The sequence below is a fragment of the Phascolarctos cinereus genome, unplaced genomic scaffold (genome assembly GCF_003287225.1).
Source record: "Phascolarctos cinereus isolate Bilbo 61053 unplaced genomic scaffold, phaCin_HiC Scaffold_726;HRSCAF=1367, whole genome shotgun sequence".
Taxonomy (NCBI): Eukaryota; Metazoa; Chordata; class Mammalia; order Diprotodontia; family Phascolarctidae; genus Phascolarctos; species Phascolarctos cinereus.
This window is the reverse complement of record NW_027556098.1, coordinates 47,808,965-47,833,115: the sequence shown is the minus strand read 5'-3', so window position 1 is coordinate 47,833,115 and position 24,151 is coordinate 47,808,965. Positions and strand designations below refer to the sequence as shown.

The window sequence follows — 24,151 nt, the reverse complement described above, 5'->3', positions numbered from 1 at the left end:
AGAGAGAGAGAGAGAGAGAGAGAGAGAGAGAAAGAGAGAGAGAGACACGCACAGAGAGAGAGACAGAGAGAGAGAGACAGAGAGAGACAGAGAGAGACAGAGAGAGAGAGACAGAGACAGAGACAGAGAGAGAGAGAGACAGAGAACGAGTTGAGAGAGCTGCATTCTAATTTGACAACATGGGGTAGTCTGGGTCAGGGGAGTCAAACTCAAGTAGAACCTAGGGCCACTGTATACATATGAGGATCCCTGCTATGCAGACTGACTTAGTAAAACCATGTATTTACATTATATGTGTTCTATTGTGTTTTTACTTATTTTGTTAAAATTGTCCTAATTACATTTTAATGTAGTTCCAGCAGTACTCAGAGTTTCTTGCCACAGTGCAGCCATGGCTGTGTTTGACATCTCTGGTCTAGATAGCTCAGAGATAGCCAGTTTAATGAGCTTTATAGAAGAGGACTGCTACCCTCATTTAGAGCTACCACTTTTTTTAAAAATTAATTTATTTTGATTTATCAATAATCACTTCCACAAGCTTTTGAGTTTAAAATTTTTCTCCCCCTTCCTCCTCACCTCCCTCACCAAGATGGTGCACAGTCTGATATAAGCTATACATATACATTCCTATTATACATATTTTCACATTAGTGATGTTGTAAGTAAGAATTAGAACCGATAGGAGGAACTCTCAGAAAGAGGAAACAAAACTCAACAGAAGAGGAAAAAAAAGCAAATAGTATGCTTCAATCTGCATTCAAATTCCATAGTTCTTTCTTTGGATGTAGATAGCATTTTCTATCATGAGACCTTTGGAGATGTCTTAGATCCTTGTATTGCTGGGAAGGGCTAAGTTTATCAATATTAGTCATCACGTAATGTTGCTGTTACTGTGTATAACATTCTCTTGGTTCTGCTCACTTCACTCAGCATCAGACCATACAAGTCTTTTCAGGTTTTTTTGAAGTCTGCCTGTTCATCATTTCTTATAGCACAATAGTATTCCATTACATTCATATACCACAACTTGTTCAACCTTTCTCCAAATGATGGGAGTCCTCTCAATTTTCAATTCTTTGCCACCACAAAAAAAGCTGCTATGAATATTTTTGTACATGTAGGTCCTTTTTCCATTTGTATGATCTCTTTGGGATACAGCCCTAGAAGTGCTATTGCTGGGTCAAAGGGTATGCACATTTTTATAGCACTTTGGGCATAGTTCCAAATTGCTCTCCAAAATGGTTGGATCATTTCACAACTCCACCAACAATGCATTAGTGTTCCAATTTTCTCACATCTTTTCCAACATTTATCATTTTCTTATTTGGTCATCTTGGCCAATCTGATAGGTGTGATATGGTAACTCAGAGTTGTTTTGATTTGCATTTCTCAAATCAATAGTGATTTAGAGCATTTTTTCAAATGACTGTAGATGGCTTTAATTTCTTCATCTGAGAACTGCCTGTTCATATCCTTTGACCATTTATCAATTGGGGAATGACTTGCACTCTTATAAATTTGACTTATTTCTCTATATATTTTAGAAATGAGGCCCTTATCAGAGAGACTGGTTGTAAATATTCTTTCCCAATTTTCTACCTTCCTTCTAATCTTAATTGCATTGGCTTTGTTTATGTGAAAACGTTTTAATTTAATTTAATTTAATTTAAAGTTATTCATTTTGCTTTTCGTAATGTTCCCTATCTCCTGTTTGGTCATGAGTTCTTCTGTTCTCCATAGATCTGATATAGAGCTACCACTTTTTAAAAGACTTTTTTTTTTTTTTACAGATGAGGCCAGTTGCAAGAGCTATTAAACACTATGTTTAAGTTGAGAAAAGAAGAGGATTTCCCTGAGAAGTGGTGAGCATCGACAGTTTAAGAAATGAGCAGAGAAACAATTTCATATAGGGCAGATTTTCCTGAATGGACCACTAACATTGAAGTCTATGGGTCAGCGTTGTGAGTTACACTAAGGAATACCTTAAGTTTTTCTCCTTTCTGTGCCTCCCTGCTTCTGTTCCTATAACTGTACTCACTCTTCATCATAGACAAGGACATGAGTGGGAAAGTGTGGCCTAGATTCATATGTGTATTGTGATGTATATTTATTATTTGCTTTAAAAGTTTAATATTTACTCTTTTGCCCTGTTAAATAATGTTTAAGATCTAAAAGTATATTACTGCGTGTAAATTTGTTTCCTTGTGAGAAAAAAATTGATACTGTCTCCATTTTTGTAATCGCTTCTATTCTGTGTTATCATAGACATTTTGTATACTGCCTAGGTCACATTTCTTTGTCTCTGAGTTAAGTTCAAAAGTTCAGCTTGCCTCTCTGAGTTAATTAAGTTTAGAAGTTCAGTTTTCCTGCTAATCACCGTTCTATTCTTATGTCACGGAAATCTGTTATCCTTTAAGGATACAGATGGATGCCAGAGAGTCTGGTCTGTTATCTCTGCAACACTAGCTATACTTCAGAAAAGTCTGGTCTGTTATTACTGTGATGTTAATTAGCTATGCAGGTGGACATGATGTGACAGAAGGAGGAGTTGTTAGTCTACAATCCCAATTTCCAAACATTCATGTTGTCCCCCAATGCCTGTGATGCTTCAGACTTTGTAACAAGTCATATTGTTCCCCCTATCTATAATGCTATAGCCTTTGTAACCAATCGTATTGTTTTTGGATGCTCCTTCTTTTGTCTGTAAAAATGATCTATCAGCATTCATTTGGGGTCTTTTGGCTTGCTGTGGAGCTAAAGTCCTCTTTTATTGGTAACTGCAGCCTTACCGAGAGATTGAATGTGCTCAGAACTTTGTGCCTCAGTTTACCTTAATTTCAATCATGACACTTGTGAGTGGATGGTTGTATAAATTAAAAATGCTTTGTATAAGGGCTCAAGAATTAAAGTGAGGAGTAGGGAAATGTATTTCCCCTCAACAAGGTTATTTCTAGCTCCATGAGTGAGCTGGAATATAACTTTATATTGGTGGTCTTTCTCTGGGAACTTAGACCTGCTAATATAAGAGTAGGTTGGAGTGATTGAGTCAAACCTAGAGAAGGAGAGAATATTTGACACATTGCATGAAACAGGTGATATTAATATATATTGTGTAATATTAGTGGTTGACACCGAGTCACAGCATGTCACTGCACAATTCCCCACATTGTGGAGGCTACATGTATGGCTTTTGTCTGGGCTGCATTATCATTACACTTGCTGCATTACATACATATTACCCTTTGATAATTGCATGTTGGTATTGCTGAATATCTCATTCATTGCTTATAAACATTGTTTATTATCTGACTCACATCTCTTTATATATGATTTAGGGAGAATAATATTTAAGTGCTTAATTAGCTTAATTAGCTCTAGTTTTAAAAAAAGGGGAATGGGAGGAGAGAAAGGAGGAACCCAGTATGTTTTCACTTGAAATAGGTATCTAAAGCTATTCCTTTCATTGGCTCTATCAGCATAAACATAATGAGTGTGTTTTCTGCAGATATGATAGAGAAGATTCTAGAATTACACACGTTTATATTATGACAGGCAAGGACAATAGTTATTGTGGGGAGTGACTGGCCAAATCACTTGCATTATTTAAATGATTATTTGGTGGGGGTAGGGAGGAGGGATCACTATTTTTTCTGTTCTTTTGGCCAAGCAAAGATAATGAAAAATAAATAAATTAAATGTGTGTTTGATATGACTCAGGATTATAAGATAGATTTAGAAGAATCTTAGAGGCCACCAAATTCAACCCCTTTCTTTTTCAGATAAAGAAATAGAGGCAGAAACACTATTTTAAATGGTTATATGGAGTATATTATTAATTTCCCAAATAGTCACATTTAGATATCTATATAAATGTAAATATATGTGTGTGTGTATATATATACATATTTACCTTGTTTATAGAGATATTTATTAGACTTTCCTCTTTCTACATTATGTTCCTGAAATCACTTGGTAAAAGCTGACAAGCACAAATAATTTCTTTTTCTCTAACTCATTGTTACAATTCCGTTCACTACTTTAATGAAAAGCTAGACCAGTTTAAGGATGCCATGTATGTCCTACATTGCCAGAATTTGCAGTTATCAATCTAGGAATTTGATAGTTACCTAGATTTAACCAAGTGGCATATCATTACGTGGAATATTTGCTTGTTCTTAGTAATAATATTCCTAAGTGAACTCTAGGGCCTGAAGTTTGGATTTAGTTGTTAATATATAGGACGTATGTTTTTTTCTGTGAATGTAATTATTTGCTGTAGTAGGATAGACACTGATTTTTCAGCTCTGAAAATTATATTGCATCTGACAGCTGATTTGAGAGCTATTGCTTTTGAGTTCTCTTGGAAATTTGTTTCATTTAACCTCTTGGGTTAAAGCACCAAAGTGTCCATAGATTATTGTATTAATGTAAAATACTTAAGAAATTTAATGCAGCCGTTATGAAAATCAGCCTAGCTTTTTTCATTTTTGACTCTTACATCATCTTGCATTCAAAATGAACCTTAAGGTCATATTTTTACACGTGAGTTGTTTCATTTTAAACTTGGTATCTCATTTGGTATAGCTTCTTATAAGATTACAGAAAATAATTTCAGTAAGTGCTTAGCTTAATTGATTTGCATTCAAATATAGACCCCAATTTTTACACTTACATATTCCCTTATACAGTATCTTGACAGTGTTATATGTCTCTACAAAACAGACTTCTGAGATTTGCATATAGCTTTCATTTTCAGTAACTGAGTCTTCTCAGGGAGCTCAGGTGAGGAGACCAGTGCTGGGAGCTGATGAAACGGCATTTCTCTCCTTTCCCTGTAGGCTGGCCTGGCCAGGGATATAGGCAGAGGGAATAGGATGGAATGACAACTTTCTGTCCCCTGTATGTAGGAAGGGTCCCCTATAAATTGGAAGAGGTAAAATTAGCAGATTAGTACATTCTTTGTCCACTCCAGACAGAAAGAAGTGAACAGATGAGACTAGGCACACAACCATGTCAACCCCTTCCTCAGTAAGATCCAGTGACTCCTTATTACCTCTAGGATCAAATATAAAAGTCTTCTGTTTGTCATTTAAAGGGTCTGCTAAGCAGCTTCTAAAAATTAAGAATTTGGTTAAAATTAGGCTGATGGTCCTTTGGCAGGGCCTTTTTTCTTTTTCTCTTTTTCTTTCTCTTTCTGTTTTTCTCCTCAACTCTCCATAGATAGATGTTCTATGACTGGCCAGTAGATGCCTGGATATCTTGGTGAACATGGTCAAACTCATTCACTTAGGATGATCCTTAGGGAGGGAAATTTTTTTTAAAATTTTATTATTTTGATTTATCAATAATCACTTCCATATGCTTTTGAGTTGAAAATTTTTCTTCCCCTTCCTCCACCCACCCTCCCCAAGATGGCGCATAATCTGACATAGGCTTTACATTTACATACCCGTGAAAAATATTTTCAGATTAGTGAAAGTGTAAGTAAAAATTAAAACCAATAGGAGGATCCATCAGAAAGATGAAACAAAACTCAACAGGAGGTAAAAATAAGTGACAGCGATTCGACTTCCATAGTTCTTTCTTTGGATGTGGACAGCATTTTCCATCTCGAGGCCTCTGGAGATGTCTTAGATCCTTGTAATGCTGAGAAGGGTTCAGTTTAACAATATTAGTCATCGCATAATGTGGCTGTTATTGTGTACAAAGTCCTCTTGGTTCTGCTCACTTCACTCAGCATCAGACCATACAAGTCTTTCCAGGTTTTTCTGAAGTCAGCCTGTTCATCATTTCTTCTAGCACAATAGTATTCCATTACATTCATATACCACAACTTGCTCAGCCATTCCCCAATTGATGGGCATCCTCTCAATTTCCAATTCTTTGCCACCACAAAAAGAGCTGCTATAAATATTTTTGTACATGTGGATCCTTTTCCCATTTGTTTGATCTCTTTGGGATATAGCCCTAGAAGTACTATTGCTGGATCAAAGGGTATGCACATTTTTGTAGCCCTTTGGGCATAGTTCCAAATTGTTCAGGGAGGGAAATTTGTATTTGGCAGGCAGTGAGGTGGGTTTTGATGGGGCTTTCCGTTTCAGAAGTTCTCTAGCAAGCACAAGGTCTAGTTTATGCTGAAAAATTTTGAACAAGAACACCACATTACCCATAAAGACTGCTGGAAGACAGCAGAGGAGGGGTGCATAGAAGGGTGGGGAAGAAGGCTCATGAAGTTTCATAACAACTCTCCCAGGTAGCTGTAATATTGAGTAGGGACTTGCTCTCTTACTCTTTGTTTAGACTTTGAGTGGAAGATAAGGATGAAAGCAACTAGGTTCTTTCTTTCTCTTTGACTACACTTCCCTGGCCAGGTTGAAGATTGCAGAGATAAAGACAGACATGAAAAGGAAGAAATTTCTTTTTTCTGGTTTGTAGATATTTATGCCATTATAAACCAATTAGAGACTAGGGGCCTTCTGGGAAGATGGTGGAGTAGGACAGAAATATCCAGCCTCTCCAGATTTCTTCCACAGACAGAAAATTGTCACAAAACGAATGTAGAGCAGCAAACATAAAGGGGTAAAGCAGCTGTCCTCCAAAGACAATTTGAGAGAACCTCAGAAAAGACAAGACTTCCAGGGGCTGAGGTTTGGCCTGAGTGAAGTGTAGACACCTCTAGGCCTACTCCACTGAATAGGCAAATCATGGGCCCTGGAGCAGCTCTGTCAGGAACTAGACTAGGTCTTAAGAAATTTCACCTCAACTTTCAGCACACTCACAGCCTCAAGAAATTGCACCTCACAGCCTTAGGAAAATTCACTAATTTTTACCTCACAAACTTTCATCCAAGCAATAGCTGACATCTTGAGTGGGGGAAGATTGAAGTACCCTGGCTATTTCCGGAAGCCAGGCCTAGCACTGCTGACCAGAAGGATTCCAGGCAGCCATTGTGGGTGAAGAGGAGTGAGCACAAGCCAATGAGTGTGGTACTGCAGGGAGCAAGAACATTTTTGGGACAGCCTGGCTGGAGGCTCTAACTGTGGCTTAGGGGAGGAAAGGAGTACCTAAGGTTTAGCCCCCAGATGGAATTCAGAAAATAACAGTAAGGAAGACCTCAAGCCCAAGGCAACAACTTGAGATTAAAACTTATAATTACATAAAACTTATATAATTATAATAATAAGCTGCTAAAAATAAAATAAAATAATGAGTGAGCAAAGGAAAAAGGATCCAACCATAGATAGCTACTTTGATGTAAAAGAAGACCTAGGTTCATATTTAGAGGAAGATAGTGAGATTAAAAAAAAAGCCACTCCTACACCAAAGAGTAATGTCAAATGGTCACAAGCCCAAAAGAATTCTTAGAAGAACTTAAAAAGGAATTAAAAAATTAGGGAAAAAATAAAAGCAATCCAAGAAAATTATAAAAAGAAAGTTAACCAATTAGAAAAAGAGGTACAAAATCTTAAGGAAGAAAATAACTTCTTGAAAACTAGAATTGGGCAAGAAGAATTGAATGACATGACACCAAGAAATGATAAAACTAGAAAAAATAGAAGAGAATCTGAATAATCTCATTAGAAAAACAACTGATGTGGAGAACAGATCACAGAGAGATGATATAAGAGTTATCAGACTACCTGAAAGTTATGATCAATAAAAGAATCTGGGTACAATATTACAAGAAATTATTAAGGAAAATTTCCCTGAAGTTCTAGAACAAGAGGGTAAAGTAGAAATAGGAAAAAAAAAAAACCAAAACAACAAAACTACCATTCACCACCTGAAAGAAATCCCAGGAGGAAAACTTAACAGGAATGTCATAACCAAGTTTCAAAACTCCCAGAGAAAGGACAAAATATTGTAAGCCATAAGAAAAAAAATGATTTTAATACTATGGAAATACAGTCAGGATTTCACAAGATCTAGCAGCTTCTATACTAAAACACCACAGATCTTGAAACTTATATTTCAAAGAGTAAAACAGCCGAGGTTGTGACCAAGAATATCTTACCCAGAAAAGTCAAGTATAATCCTGAATGAAAAAAAAAATGGACCTGAAAAACTTTTATATATTTGTAACAAAAGCTTGGAACTCAATGAAAAATTTGATATAAAAGATCCAGAAGAAATATAAGGAAAATATTAAAGACTATAAAGCACTCATTAAGGCCAAACTGTTTTCTTGTTATATATGAAAATGTTATCAGTATTCTTAAAATTGTCTTGATTACTAACGTAGTTTGAGAGAAAAGTTGATGTTGAGTTGTGTATGATGGGGTGATTCTAATAAACAAAATTGGGTAGACAAAGGTAAGAAGGAGCAATTATTTCATAAAGTGGGGTGCAAAAGGAAGAATTAATACAGAGGAAGCAGGTGGAGGTGGAGGGCTGGTAATGTTGGAACATTACTCTCATCTGGGTTGAAGAGGAAATAACATATGTATCTTGAGAGGCAAATAAGTTTTCTGAATTTGTAGAGAGGGAAGAAAACTGGGAAGGAATTTTAGAAGGGTGTCTAGATTATTTAAGAGGATGGGGGAGAAGATAAGGGAGGAACTTTTGGAGGGATGGGTAAAATAAGGAATAGGAGGGTAAGGGGAGACTTCAGGCTCAGATTTCAGGCTGTCTTTTTACCCTGAAAAGGAAAATAGTAAAAATAAGAAGGAGGGAAATACACAAATAGGAATTAAAACTTTCAATGTGAATGCGATGAACTTGTATTTGACAAGTTTAAGGACTTAAGATTTGGGGATAAGGATTCATTGTTTGGTAGAGATTGGTGGGAGAATGGTGTGGTAGTAGCTGGGCATGGACCAATATCTTGTACCATTTACCAGGATAGGGTCAAAATGGATAAATTACCTAGGTATAAAGAGAGATATTAGGGGCAAATTAGAAGAACATGGAATATATTGTTTATCAGACTTATGGATAGGTAAACAATTTGTGAATAAACAAGAGATAGAGGGCAAAGTTAGGTGTAAAATGGATAATTTCGATTACATTAAGTTAAGTTTTTGTAATAATAAAGCAAATGTAAACAAGATCAGAGGGAAGGCAGAAAATTGGGAAGAATTTTTTATAGGCAGTTTCTCAGGGTCTTATATCTCAAATATATAAAGAACTTTGTGAAGTCTATAGGAATGGGAGTCATTCCTCAGTTGATGAATGGTCAAAAGATATGAACTAAAATTTTTAACTAAAATGTAATATCATTACTGTAAATTTCCAAATTTTGGTTTAAAGATTTTTGTAACTGCCAAAAATTTTAGTGGATTTTTTTGCAGCTAGGATTAAGATTAAGTACAAACTGTAAACACCTCTATTACCCTTCCAGGGGAACGCCTTGTGCTGCCCAGAGGGAGTGTGGTCTGAGAATTGTTACAGATAGATGTCTCTGCCTAGGAAAATTGAGGGGATGACCTTGTGTAGGCAAAGGTAGTATCCTCTTGACTCAGTTTCCCATTGTATTATTTCCTTCCTGAACTGGAAATTTTCCCACCTGGTTAATTTTGAGACTACTTATGCTACTCCATGAGTAATGTGGAACTTTGCTATGTGATTAGCTGTTAACTATGACTCTTACCTGGAATCCAACAGAGATAAGGAAGGTTTTTTTTCTCCTGTTATGCTTATGTCAGATCATTCTGTGCCCTTTAAGCGAGAGCCTTGATATTGTTATAACCATGCCCCTCCTTTTTCCTTTCATAGGAGATTTCTATAACCAGGGCAGGTAAACTATAGAAGTTTTTGTTGTAATGCTAAATCTGTTAATTAATAGATTATTACTAAAACATCTCTGAATTACTATTTATTTATAAGTTGCAAGTATGATAATAGATCTGTTTTTAATCCAAATTTGTGGTCGACTCCATAACCTAAGTAACTAGATAAATGAGTTCTTAGAATCCCACTCTCTTGATAATAGTTATATATTCATGCATAAGATTAGGTCTTTAATGTATCTCATTTGTTTATTATTGTATTGCTCTGTTTTTTTTTTTGTTTGTTTCATGGTGTTTGTGTTTGCCTGTGAGAGAAGTATTCCTATTTTCATTTTATTTATTGTTCAGGAATCAGGGCCATTCCTCCTGAAACTTTTTGGTCAACTGAAAGTCTGTCTTCTTTTTTCATTAACTTCACCCTTACCAAAACCTGACTTGTAGAATAATAATATTCATTGTTTGACATTCTTCCCTTAGAAGACAAAGGGAAGTTTTAGCTTCCTAAAGTGATTTAGTTATTTGTCAGCTACCCTAGCCAGCTGTGTAAGGAAGGAACTCCCTGACGCTGAATTTTATTGGTTAACTTGGTGATATGTAAATCTCCCCTCAAATTAGTCCATTGTGAATTCTCTAAATGTAGTTTGATTTGTGACCTGACTTAGTTGATGTCTCATTAAGTGATGTATGAAATTATGACTCTTCTTAACTAAGTTTATTCAACTTTTATGACATTGAAGAAAACATTTTTGTGATACTCATGGCCATTGTGCTTATTTTCTGTTGTAAGTTAAATACTGTGACTTCTAGCCCATGTGATTTGCTCAAATTAATCCTTCTAACTATGAGACATTGGGAAAAGTTTGCCACTAATCTGGACTCTATCCCTCCTTAAATAAATTATATCAAGCTTTAGATAAGATGGATCATGAGGAAGATGATTCCATTGACTCAGGTTATTTTAGTGAATTCCCTTTGGAATCATAACCCAGCTTTCTGCTTCTGCAATGATGCTTTTGCTAGCATAAGAATGTTGGGCTTTAAGATTGTGGATTATTATTTATCATTTATTTGAACCTAGTTTTATGTGCTTAGAGATTGTACCTAGAACATCATCTTGGCCTCTGTGAGATGGCTACAAGGTATTTTGAGTTCCTTTAAGTCCTAGATCCATCCAAAGCATTCTTCTTTTGGATCTTCGCACCTAAGTTTTGTTTTGGGACCACCCAAGATTGGGTTTTGGGTCCCCTTCATTTGATTCGTGTATGACTTGTGTGCAATACCTTTGTCAGATGATTTATATATGAGTCATGTGCAGAAACTTTTGTCAAAATTCTATATATTATAAATCTTTCAGAACTGGGAAGGATGGGGGAAGCCACTGCTTCTTTCTGACTATTTCCTCTACCAAATGACCTAATAAATTTATTTCTAGAACTATTTCAGATTCTAGGGTTTGTTATTATAAACAACAGTTAGCAAATACTTGACATACTTATGAAGTGGAGAGACATGGTAACCAAAGACAACACTAATTTAAAATGTAGACTTGTTATGATATTGCCTCATAAACCATGGAGAAGGCAGTCAAGGATAACACTAGTTTAAAGAAAGCTTAGCGAGATACTCAACTAAGCAAAGTCATTCATAGGACATATTATGTGGAAAATAGAAGAATTACAACAAACAGAAGAAAAATGGAAAAGATTTATCAAAATACCAAAATGCCCTTATTATAGGTTGTCTTACCAAAGGTATTTCATTTAAGGACTTAATATGCATGACGATAGAAAGACACTCTGATATACTGTGTATTACATATTTCTGGGTAATTGATTTATCTTTCATAATGTCTTGTAAAAGACTCACTTTGAGGCCTGAAAATTCTGATTTGAGTATCCACATAAGCAAAAGAAACAGAATAATATTATTTGACATTGTGATATGTAAACACAATCTATGTGATGTAGAAACAAAATCAATATACTAGATCTGGGCTGTGATATTCCTGAGAGTTTTCATTTTGGAGTTTCTTTCAGGAGGTGAGAGTGAATTCTTTCTATTTCTACTTTGCCCTCTGGTTCTAAGAGATCTGGACAGTTTTCTTTTGTGATTTCCTGAAGTATAATAATATCCAGGCTAATTTTTCCATCGTGGCTTTCAGGTAGTCCAAGGATTCTTTAATTTTTTTCTCCTTAATCTGTTTTCCAGGTCGTTTGTTTTTGCTATGAGACACCTTATATTTTCTTCTATTTTTCAAATTTTTGACTTTGTTTTAATTTTATTGTCTCATGCAGTCTTTGGCTTCTATTTGGTTTCTTCTAATTTTCAGTGAGTTTTTTGCTTGTGCAGGTTTGGGCCTGTTACTTCCCTTTCCAATTCTTTTTTCCACACTTCTCATTTCTTTCCCAATATTTTCATCTAGCACTCCCATTTAATTTATAAAAGTATTTTTAACTCTTTAAAAAACTGTTGCTTTATCTCTTAAGGGAATTCTAGTGGAATCTCCACCCAAGCTTTGTTTTTCTTTGAGGCTTTCCTTGTAGACATTTTAGAGTCATTCTCTTCTTCTGTGTTTGTGTTTTGAGCATCCCTGTCATCGTAATAGCTCTTTATGATGAATTTCTATTTTTGTTTGCTCATTTTTCCAGCATACCTCTTGATTTTGTATTTGATGTCCTTGATGTACTGCACTCTTTTGCATGAAAGGTCTGGACTGGTCTTGTTACTAAATTCTTAGGATAGTGAGTGTTATATTATTCCAAGATTTCAAGGACAGCTCAAGCTGGAGACCTACAAACTTTCAGTGCTCCCAAAATGGTCTGATCCAGGGCAAAATCTGATCACTACTTCCCTGTGCTGAGGAATTCTGCAAATTCCTGACCTAGGTTTGGTTCCCAGCAACAGTAGCCTCTTGCTGGACTTAGCCAATATTAGTCAGCTTGTAAACTCTGCTGATTCAGAGCGACAAAACTGCACACTTTCCTTTGGCCTGGGCCTTGTGCCCAGGTTATTCCTCTGCAGACCTCAGACTCATCTCAAAGTTGGAACTGAGATGTTGTTCCATTCCTGGAGTCAGAGACATACAATTGCTGCTTACTTCTTAACTTGTTCCTTGTTCCAGATATACAGACTAAGGCTAGAGACCACTCCTCACCACACTCTATCTGGAGGAGAAGTCCCTTCCTCAGTCCACTTTGCATCTGTGATCGAGAACTGGGTAGAAGGTAACAAAGCTTCTAGTTGTCACCTCTTGCTGCATCCTGCCAGGGGTGTGAGCATTTGTGTAAGCCCTGTGCACAACTGTCTTCTTCTGCTGCAGTATTTCATGCAGTATATTCCTGTCCACACCCCAGCCCCAGTTCCACAGACCCCTATGATAACCTGGGCTGCAAGAATGACTCATTGTGATCTTTTCCATGGATTTCCCCATTGGGATTCAATATGGTTCATTCTTTAGATCTGTTTAAAAAAGCTTTTCTTTTTGGAGGATAGGGTGGAGCTCACTATACTGCTTTCTACTACTCTTTCTTCTTTCATTCCTTTTATTAATATATGTGGGTGGAATAAAGGAGTTAGTGACATTTCATCAGCCTTTCCATTCTTCTGTAATCCTTTTAGCTTCATTTGCCTGGCCTTCTATTCCTAATTTGGCAAAGGTATAGAAACTCCTTTTTGATTATTGGCCTATAATATGAGAATGTTTTATACATTTTCAAAAGCAGATTCAATTGTTTGTGTCAACTCAATTATATTATCCTTTTCAGGATGATTATTTGTCAGTTCTCCTTTGTAAATGACTATTTTGGCATGGTGCAGTGAAGATTTCTGGCAGTTTGACATGTACTTACTTGCGCTGTTTTACAGATTCAGCATTTATATTCAATTGTCCTTTAGGCAAAATCGTGAAGTAGGTAGAATTCCTCTTATGTGGTTTCCCTATCTCTGTTCCACATGCCCATGGCCCTCGTAAACTTCCTATGTTGCCAAGGGCTATCAGTTATGGCACCATACTTGTGTGGCACCATACTTGTGAGCAGAACATTTAATCAACACCCATTTCCTAGGCCTTTCTCTGTACTTGTACTTTCTCTCATTCCTTAAGGGCCCTATTAGGTAACCGACAAACTAATAATCTGATCAATAACTATAAAGTAGTAATCTTATGTGATTTATGAGTACAATATTACACTTAATAACCATGCTTCACACAACAGGACAATTCATTGGCAACTTAGAGTCTTTTGGCATTTGCTCATAGTAGCACTATGGTACTATGATCAGCCTTCTTGGGAAAGTAGACAATTACTTATATAGTATGAGTTCAGGGCATTCAAAAGCATGCATATGGTCAAAAAACTATCTCTCACACATTTGTTAAATTGCCTGAAAATTCCTCAGGCAAAAATTTCCTTTTAAAATTTCAGCATCAGCAAACATTATTCTTGTACCTTAATGTAAATTTTAAGCTTCTGAAAACAGAGATTATCTTTAACTCTTCCTTCTTCCTCTCCTTTCATAATGAAAACATTATCAAATCTTGTGTCTTCAAAATCTCCAGTAAATATGTTCTCTCAATTCCCACTGCTAGTACTATCTACTCTAGTATTATTCCTCATTACCACCTGTTTGGACATTGCAATAGCTTCCTACGAGGGCTTCCTGATTCTGCTCTCTCTTGTCTCTAATCAGTCATCCACAGTTTTGTCTGTGTTGCCTCGTCCCCTCATTTTTTTCCATGGGTTCGTAGATTTAGAGTTGGAGGATCACCTAGTCCAATATTCCTTATTTTACATATAAAGCAGCTGAAGCCCGTAGAGGTGTATTAATTTGCCAGATTTGGTTATTTCACTCTCTTGCTTAAAGACATTAAATGGCTCTTTGTTATTTGCCAAGTCAAGCTCAGATTCCTTTACTTGGCATTCAGGGACTTCACAATCATGTCACCCAACTTTTCCAGAATTATTTCATACATACTTCATACTTTAACAAAATGCTGACCCTTATACAAGTCTTATACTTGCCCATCTTTGTGCTTTTGTTTAAAAACCCTAACCCTAATTATCTGAACAATTGATAACTGTGTACTGTAGTGGATGACTAATAAGAAATTCTTTTCCTTCACCCCACCTTCCCCAGGAGAATGACCTGGGCTCAGCTTCAGGCCCCCAAGTGAATGGCATCTAGAGATGAGGGGCCTTCTTAAGATGTACTCCATGGAAATTCCAGAGGGTTAAACTCATTATATATAGTGTTAGCTGCTTAAATAAAGAAAAAAAGCAAATACTGTGGCTCTGAATATCCCATTTGGCCATATCAGATTCAAGCCCTCATAAAATGGTTGATGTGCAGTAAGTTTTATTGAAGTGAAAGAGATCTTAGGAATCCTTGACAGAGAGGAGAGATGCTGATCATGTGAATTTCTGAGGAGTTAGACCCATGGGAGTCATAGGATAAAAAAAATTCTTTTTGTATTTTATTTTGACATAATTTTTTTCCATCAAACACCCAATCATCTCTACCCTGCTCACATTGTGTAATATCCTGAAAGCAGTTTAGCCTGATAGCATAATTGTAGGTAAGTATTGTTATATATCATTTTCCACTTTTTTTAGTTTGTTGCTTGTTAACAGAAAGGAAGGATATGTTTTTAAACTTCAATAATATTACTCAGTAATGTCATGGATCTCTGATCCTTATTTTTTCTTTTTTGTAACCAGCAAGTGGATGGTACTGGTTTTAGTTGAAGAAATTCTTTTCCAACTAATCCTGTGGTCTAAAATACACTTCTTATGTATGTATGTATGTATGTATGTATGTATGTATATATGTATATGTGTATGTATATATCAATCTCTGTATATAAATTTTTCCATGCTCAATTATAGCCTGGAGGGGGAGAGGAAGGAGGGAAAAGGAACAAAGTAAAAAGTGTGCAGTAGAGAGCAAAAGAAAAGCAAGGACAGCAAAGAAAAGATGGACAGCTTTCAACATAACTCGCAGTATTTAATAAATAGGCTTTCTTGAAATGGAGAGTTATTGTGATATATTCAGAATCCTCTCCTACATTCTGCTGTGTGTGTGACATTTTTTTCTTTTCTTATTTTATATTTATGTTTAATATTTAAGTTTATGTTTCTTTTTCTTCCCTTGTTATGTATCTAAGTTTTAGTATTTGTCTAAAATAAAAAAGATATAAAAAATAAATTATACTTCTTCTCCCTCACTTTTTTATAGTATTTCTATCTGATCACCCAAACCATTTGTCTTCTCAGTGGGAATTACAAAAGGACCCAAGTTTTGGCTTCTTCTTGCAACGTATAAAGGCTGAACCTGATCCTTTTAAATCATTTGCACTTATTTGCTTTTTTAATGTTTTATTCATTTATATTTCTGAAACTTCTTAATTCTGATTTTCTCAAAAGAATGCTTTAAAATAATTATATTAAAAAAATCCAATTTTTACACTCCATAGGATTATTCTTAGCTCTGCAGAATATTATCTTTGAGTATAATCCACTTCCTTTGCCTTTCATAGATCATGTTACAACTTTTCCTTTCATTTCTTATTGTTAATGAGTAGTCTTAGATGAGAGCTGGTTTCTCCTGGACACTGCTCTTGATGAAGCCATCTGCTTCTTTGGGATCATTACTTCCTCTTCTAGGTGTATACTAACTATTCCTTTCATAACACATAAAGCGATTCAGATACTGAAAGCTTTATTTTGGGTATTTATATAAAGATAGGAATATAAACCAGAATGAATGTCTAATTTTGCATTCTTAAATTATCACTTGTGTTTGCTTAGATCCACTTACATAACAAGACCCAGAAGGGATGGAGGAAAACGGACACTTCAGATTTAGTTAGCTCTTTCTGATTCGATGGAAGGCAAGGCCCAGAAATTATTGGAAGGTGATGGGGAACTTTCTAACCATATGCCAGATAAAATCTTGACACATGAATGCTGTTAGCAGGAGGAGTTTGCAGTTCTAATTAACTTGTTGGGTGTTTTGGGAGCTGACAGATTTTCTTCATTTTCTGAAGAACGAGTCACCTTTTCCCAGTCCCGACTATGTGAGTGAGGATCCTTCCTTCCCATAAGAGTTTAAGGTTAATTAGACTCAGAGCTCTAAGCTAAAAGAGAGATGGGGAGCTTATTAGAAAGGAGGAGCAGCCTCACAACTGAAATTCCCAACTGAAGTCTAATACATGGTAGCAGAGAGAGGTGGGGAGCAGCAGAAATGGTACACCCAAAAGTGACCAAAAGACCAATAGAGAAACACTGAGCAGTGACCGTATGTGACATTCAGTTTAGTGGATATTGCTTCTCATTAGGGAAAAGGCATTGTGGAGATAGTGGCCAGAAGCCTGCAGGCCCGGCAGAAAATACAAAGGCATCACAAGGAGATTGCTAAGAGTTACCCTTCACATGGGTACCTTGGCCTACACATGTTTCCTATGTGAGTAATGATTCACATATGAGACTTGGGCATATATTTCCCCATGTGCTTCCTTCTCATGTATGATTTCTATGTATGTCCATCTGACGGGATGTGTGTTGTGGGAGGTGTTCCAGGTTTACAGAGAAAGTGGATGCTCTATTGCTATTTTTCTTACTAATTTAATTAAATGACTTTGTTTTCAACTAATTGTGTTCTTTGGCTGGTTTTTTGTTGCTGAGTTGGTTTTTAGTCATGTCCAACTCTTCATGACCCCATTTGGGGTTTTCTTGGCAAGGATACTGGAGTAGTTTGCCATTTCCTACTCTAACTCACTTTATAGATGAGGAGCTGAGGTAAACAGAGTTAAGTGACTTGCTCGGGGTCACACAGCTAGTAAATGTCTGAGGCTGGATTTGAACTGACAAAAAGGAGTCTTCCTGACTCTAGGCCCAGCACTCTATCCACTGTGCTACATAAATATAAATATGTGTGGGGGTGGCATGGGGATAAGTTATGATTTTGAGTGCATAAAGACCAAGAAAGTAATTTGGAACTGGGCTTGCTACTCTTGAGGACCCATGTTGAGAGGATGCTACCATAGGTATTGTCAACATATTCTAGGATTTTGCTAGGGATGAATATTAAACTCACTCACTGGTCTATAATTTGTAAACTGTGTTTTCTTCCCTTTTTGAAAATTGAGAACCAGAAAACACTTAACAAATATTTATCTAATAAAAAACTTTATTTGAACCATTAAATACTTTACCAAGGAATGATTTTTAAGATATCATGTTCCATAATATCTAAGGAAAGCCATTTCTTAAGATCTGCTTAGAAATGCTGTATACTCATTTAATGTAATTTTCATACATTTAAGAGAAAATATACCTTAAATTTTCAGAAGAGAGACAATAAAAGTGAGATAGTTAAAATATTGAGAATTTTTTCACTTATTTATATTTAAGAAAGCTTATTGTGTGTGTGTGTGTGTATGTGTATGTGTGTGTGTGTGTGTACATATGCATAATCTACTCTCAGTGGTAAAAAGGCAAGTGTAATATAATGGAAAAAGTACTACTATCCTCAAAATCAATGAACTTGGGTTAAAATCTTTTCTTTGGTATAAGATCATGGGCAATTCATTTATTTTCTCAGAATCAAAGTTTCTTAATCTGTAAAATGGGAATAATAATAATACTTGTATTACAAACTTCACAAGGCTATTGTAAGGAAAATGTTATATTAATGTGAATCATTGTAAGTATTCATTTTATGTTTGTTGTTCAGTCATGTCAAACTCTTTGTGAATCTGTGGACCATAGCACCCCAATACTATCCATGGGATTTTCTTGACAAAGATACTGGAGTGATTTGCCATTCCCTTCTCCAGTGGATTAAGGCAAGTAGGTTAAGTGACTTGCCCAGGGTTACACAGCTAGTAAATGTCTGGGACTGGATTTAGATTCCAGGCCCAGTGCTCTATCTACTGAGCCACTTAGCTGCCCGCATCTCATATTTAGTCACTTATGAAGTATGTCACCATACAAGCTAGCATAATGTTCATACTATCCATTATGAAATTTTCTAAGGTTTAGTTGGTCAAATACCCAAAGTTTATTTGGCAGAATCATAGCATTTTACTCAAAAAGGAGCTGTTTTAGGCTAGACTTTATCTAGATTGATTACCTGATAGTTTAGGTTTGATGTTAGTATAACATGAGACACTTGTAGGTCATGCAAGAGTTAATAATAAGAAATTTACGTAGTTCTAGCATGGGAAGGGTATTCAACAAGGATGTGCATTGAGCACACCGTAAAGTGATTCAACTCAGTTTCCTTGCCTATGAGTTGCTTGTTGTGGTCCATGCCTCAGAGCAAGGCTAGAGGACCTTCTAGTTGTTTTTTATTCAGGTGACCATAAAGTGATAACAACAATTTGAACTTTTAGTCCGCTGCACCAATTAAATCTCAGAGACAGTTTCAATACCTTTTTTTTTTTTAGTCTAAGCAATAAGGTTAAGTGACTTGCCCAGGGTCACACAGCTAGAAAGTGTTATGTGTCTGAGGCCGGATTTGAACTTAGGTCCTCCTGAATCCAGGGCTGGTGCTCTATCCACTGCACCACCTACCTGTCCCAGTTTCAATACCTTTCAAGGAAAATATAATCTGCCTTGGCTGGGTTTTTTAGGATATTGGTCCTCCCATGGGAGCATAGTTTCAGCGATGAAAGAGGTATCCAACAACTTCATTTTAGAGATGAGGAAAATGAGGTCCAATTTTACATAGAAAGTAAGCAGCAGAATTAGGATTTGAAACTAAGTTTCCTAACTCCAACTCAAACATTTTTGCTTTGTGACCTTATATCTTGAAATAATTTTATGCGTTCAATGAAATGTCTCCTATTATCAGGGAGAATTATGTGTTGGTTTTTGGATGTTATCTACTTTTAAAATATATGGATATATTTTGTTTTTACATATTCATTCTCCCATATAACCCCTCTCCCTGCCCAACCAAAGAGTCATCTCTTACAACAAAGAATCAAAGAAAAAAGAAAAAAAAATAAATTCAGTAAAAATGATCAACACTTCAACCAAGTCCAACTTTATATAAAGTTTTCCACACCCATTGTCCCCCACCCCTGCCAAGAAAGGAGAGAGATTTCTTCTCATATCTTCTTCAGGGCCAAAACTGGTCATTATAATTACTAAACATTTGATTTTGATTTTTAAAATTCTTTTGTTCTTTCCACTTTAAATTATTATAGGTATTGTATATATTATTTTCTTGGCTTTGTTTACTTCATTTTGCATTAGTACATTAAAATCTAACCATGTTTCTCTAAATTCTTCATAATTACCATTTCTTTTTTTTTCTCCATGTGAGCTATTAATGCTATTTTATTGACTTAGGTCATTTGTGATAAAAAACAAACAAAGAAACCATTTTCTGGCGAAGTCTGCATATAAGACATAATCAAAAACCCTATGTGTGGACAGTGAACATATATCATTACCATTTCTTAATGAAAGGGGAGTAATAGGGGCTTTATCACGTAAGAGGGACTAGCATCTGGGAGAAGAAATTCTGCATTATCCTACTACATGGATTAGCCTCTTTGAGACTGGGGGCACTAGTTCTCTTTCCTGAGGTGTCCAGCAAGGATCAAGGTCCAAGGTCACTCATAGTACAGATACCATGAACTGATCTAGTAGGGGGAGGGAAAGGACTACCTTTCCCTTCTCTGGCCTTTTACCCTTTGACCCCAAGAAAGGGGCTTGGAGTTATGGTTCTTTATTTTGTTCTGTTTTATTTGTCCTTTTTAGTTCCAGGTTGGGGAGGGGAATGGAATCCCATTGAACCTGGAATCTAGTCATAGTGACCTTGAAGCAGGATTCTAGATGGATATTGCAGCCAGCTAACCTGGCAGGAAAGCCCTGAGAAGCCAGAGAGCCTGGAACTCAAACCAAAGCAGGGTTTAGGATTTGAAACTTGGGACTGTTCTCTATAGGAAAAGGGCTAAGCTGTGAATTTAATTCCCTCTCTTTCCCCAGAGTATGGAGGTGGTAGAGGTGGGGATTATGCTCCCATGCATGTTTGTCTACTTGTTTTTGATACATCTTTGAAGTAAATATTCTTTTGTAAATGTTAATCTGACTGTTAAGTAGTTAAATGGAACTGGAGTACATGGGATCTCTCAAAATTGGGGAAACAACAGCATTGGGGTCTGGAGCCAAAGGCAGAGAGCTTAGATAGCCCGAAGTCCTGTTAAGGGTACCAAAGAACTATAGGAGGGGAGGTGAAATGTAACATACTTGCCTTTCAGGCAGTGCGGACTAGAGTAGTCACTGTTAAATGTGGGATCCTGACTAGGATAAAATTGGGCTCTTTGCATTTGTGGGAATGCCTGGAGAGAGTCTCTACCTAGGACTTTTAATTTTAGATACCCTAGGCTTTGAGTTGGAGTACTAGAAATTTTCTCTGCTCCCCAAACTTCTCCAAAATAGAAATTATGCACCAGAGATAAAAACAATTCCAGCTGTCTCTATAGTATAGGGCACAGAAAACCCAAAGAAAGTAAAAATTTCATGAATTAACATTTAACTTGTTCCCACTCAGTACTCCCTCCCCCAATACCCACAAGCCAAACTGTCTTGCAGCAGAATGCAAACACACAACTGACCCTTTCCCTTTCCTTTTTCCAGTGCTGTGGAAAGCCAAACTCCAAATTGCATAAATGTGTTGAGGCTGTGATAGCCAGAGCTGCAGGAGTATCCTGTGCTGCAATAGAACTCTACTTTGGAGGATCAGAGGGAAAAAAATGGGGCAGGACATGCATCTAGGCTTGTCACAGAACCCTCCTGTACACCCTGGTCCCTTCTATCCCCATCCCCTTTTACTGCCACAAAGATCCAAACTCCAAATGGTGAAAATTTGCCCAGGCTACAATAGCAGCAGCATGGAAGTAATTTATACTCTGGGCCACAGAAATGAGGAACAGAAGGAATTTGTTTTGGGGCCCTCCACTAAGCCTGAGGGAAAGAACCCAGCATCTAACTGGGTCCAGTTCTGTCACTCCAAAAGTCACTTGGGACAGAGAACTAGACTAGTGAACTATGAACCGGCCAGCTTGGGAGGAGACTAAAAAGCTTTGAGATACATCCCACAAGGATACTATAATCAGAGTGGAGGGAGTCAGGAAGTGAATAGTAGGGGAAAATAAGGGGGAAAAAAGACTGAAATTGCCAAAGATCTCAGGAGGAAGAAAACTCTAAGACTTTAATCACAAGCAGATAAACCAACAGGGAAGATGTTAATAGAAGGACATGTGGCCTCCAGAGCCAGCAAATGAATTCAGATATCTATAAAGAAATACTGAAAAACAAAGGAAAATGATTCAATACCTGGTAAGGCAGAGGACTCTGAGGATTTTGGAAAGAGCACAGAATCATAACAAGTTGTTTTTGAACGTTTTAAAAGAGAAATGAGTCTTGTAAGAGCAGAATTTATGGCCTGCAAAACAGAAATAACTGGAAAAACAGAAAAACTTGAATTCAGGATGGCAAATCTCACCAAAGGAACAAAAGAAAGGGCAAATGATTAGGAATACAAATGCATACAAATAAAGGGCAATCTAGAAAAGAAGCAAAAAGCAATGCCAGTAAGAGAAACTGTGCTCTCTGTATAAGCAAAACATATTTTGAAGACATGATACATAGAGATAACTTAAGGATTTTGTATCTCTCAGAAGAGCACGACACTTAAGAAAAAAAAACCCTAAACACTGCAATACAAGAAATAATAGAAGAAAATCACTCGGAACTCTAAACTCAGAAAACAAAGCATCAGTTGAAAGAATTCAGATCACCTCCTGAAAAAAAAATGAAGGCTGCAAACTTATGGTTGAATTTAACAATTCCATTGAAAAACAGCAAATTGTGCAAGCAACCAGGAGAAGACCTTCAAATACAAAGGGAAGGTCATTCAAATAACATAAGACTATTCTGAACCCACTAGAAAATACAAGAGGGAATAGAATAATGTGTTCTGAAGATTTACCCCAAAGTGACATATCCTAGAAATCTGAGTTTATCCATGAGTCAAAAACATGGCTATTCAATAACAAAGAGGCCTTCAAAATATTCTTAGAAAGAAAACCATGCCTGAAGAGATTCCTTGTTTCTCAAATACCCCCAGACAAGAGAAATTTAGGGGTGACTGAATGCGGAAGCTAAGGACAGAAATAGCAACATCAACAGTGTGACAGTAGAGAGACCAGTGAGACTTCTTCCTAAATGTACACAAGGAAACAGAGATGAAGGTGAAAGGCAGGTGGAGGTAGTGGGTGGAGAGGTGGTCCTATGGTAGAGTTGGGGAACTTGCCTCGAGGCCACATGTGACCTTGAGGGCACAGGTTCTCCACTCTGGCTCTAGGGCATTATGGATAGAATCTTGTAGTACAGGATTCTTGTGGGAATAAATTACAAAATGTGAGGATGCATGGAAGGACAAAGGCAGAAAAAGGAGAGAGCGAAGTATGCTAATGAAGGGAAGGTGACTCCTGGTCTTTTATGAAGAAAAGAGTCTGCAGGGTAATGAGTGAGGAACCATGGAGACGAGATTGAAAAAAAAAAGGGGAGGAAAGGAGGCCATTTTTTGGTAGTGGGAGGGGAATCCACTGCTGCATTAATTCTGAGTGAAGACTGATGTTCTATGAAAAGATATATGGGCCCTGCACTAGGTGTTGTTTATGGAATTTGGTGCTTGGAGAAACCACTCTTCCTGCCTTCTTGCAGGAAACTGGGACCTGGGAAAATGAGAGGGCATGGACCCAGAAAGGAGATTTTGAGGCAAATGAGTAAGGAAAGTGACTAGGGGGAGGGCAGAGGTCAGTGCATAATTTGGGCCATGGCAGGTCCTGCCATGAGGAATGTCCCATCATAGGAAGGAATTGGTATTTTTTTCTAGTAGGAAGACACAATGGAAGAAGGAGAGTGAGGGGCAAACCCCAGAAAGTGGCAGAAACTGCTTAGAGAGGAGAGTACAGAATGGTTCCTTGGGAAAGTTTGATTACATGTAGAATGCAGAGCATAGAGAAGGACTAGATTAATATAGCAGACATGAATGAGAAAATGAGGGTCTAGAGTAGACAGAAAGGGGAAGATGAATAATAAAGAGAGTAAGGGAGAGAAATCTCTGGAAAGGGGCACAGAAAATGAAAAAAAAAACCTAATGAATAGGACAAGTTGAAGGGGAGGAAAGAAAGGGACCTGGAGGAAAAAGAGAATTAAATAACCGGAAAAAAGGCAGAAAGTAAAAAGGCACTATCATACAAAATCCCAAAAAGAAATAGGTAACAAATGGGAGGGGGAGACAGAGGTGAGGGGAAGAGAGCTGGTAGAAACAGAACCCCTTAAAAAATTAAGCTAAAGTTAACTGAAGAGACATAATACTATGTTTACCATAAAAGAGCAAAA

General features: G+C 36.8%; 1 protein-coding gene across 2 annotated transcripts in view; it reads left to right on the top strand.

The window, feature by feature from the left end:
- Positions 1-24,151, top strand: part of CHODL (chondrolectin) — a 162,311-nt gene that overhangs the window by 37,754 nt on the left and 100,406 nt on the right. For both annotated transcript variants that reach the window (XM_020996062.2, XM_020996064.2), the window contains exon 2: positions 1,791-1,862. In XM_020996062.2, the coding sequence (XP_020851721.1) occupies positions 1,822-1,862 (41 nt within the window). In that variant the 5' untranslated portion in view covers positions 1,791-1,821. The remainder of the gene's footprint in view (positions 1-1,790; positions 1,863-24,151) is intronic.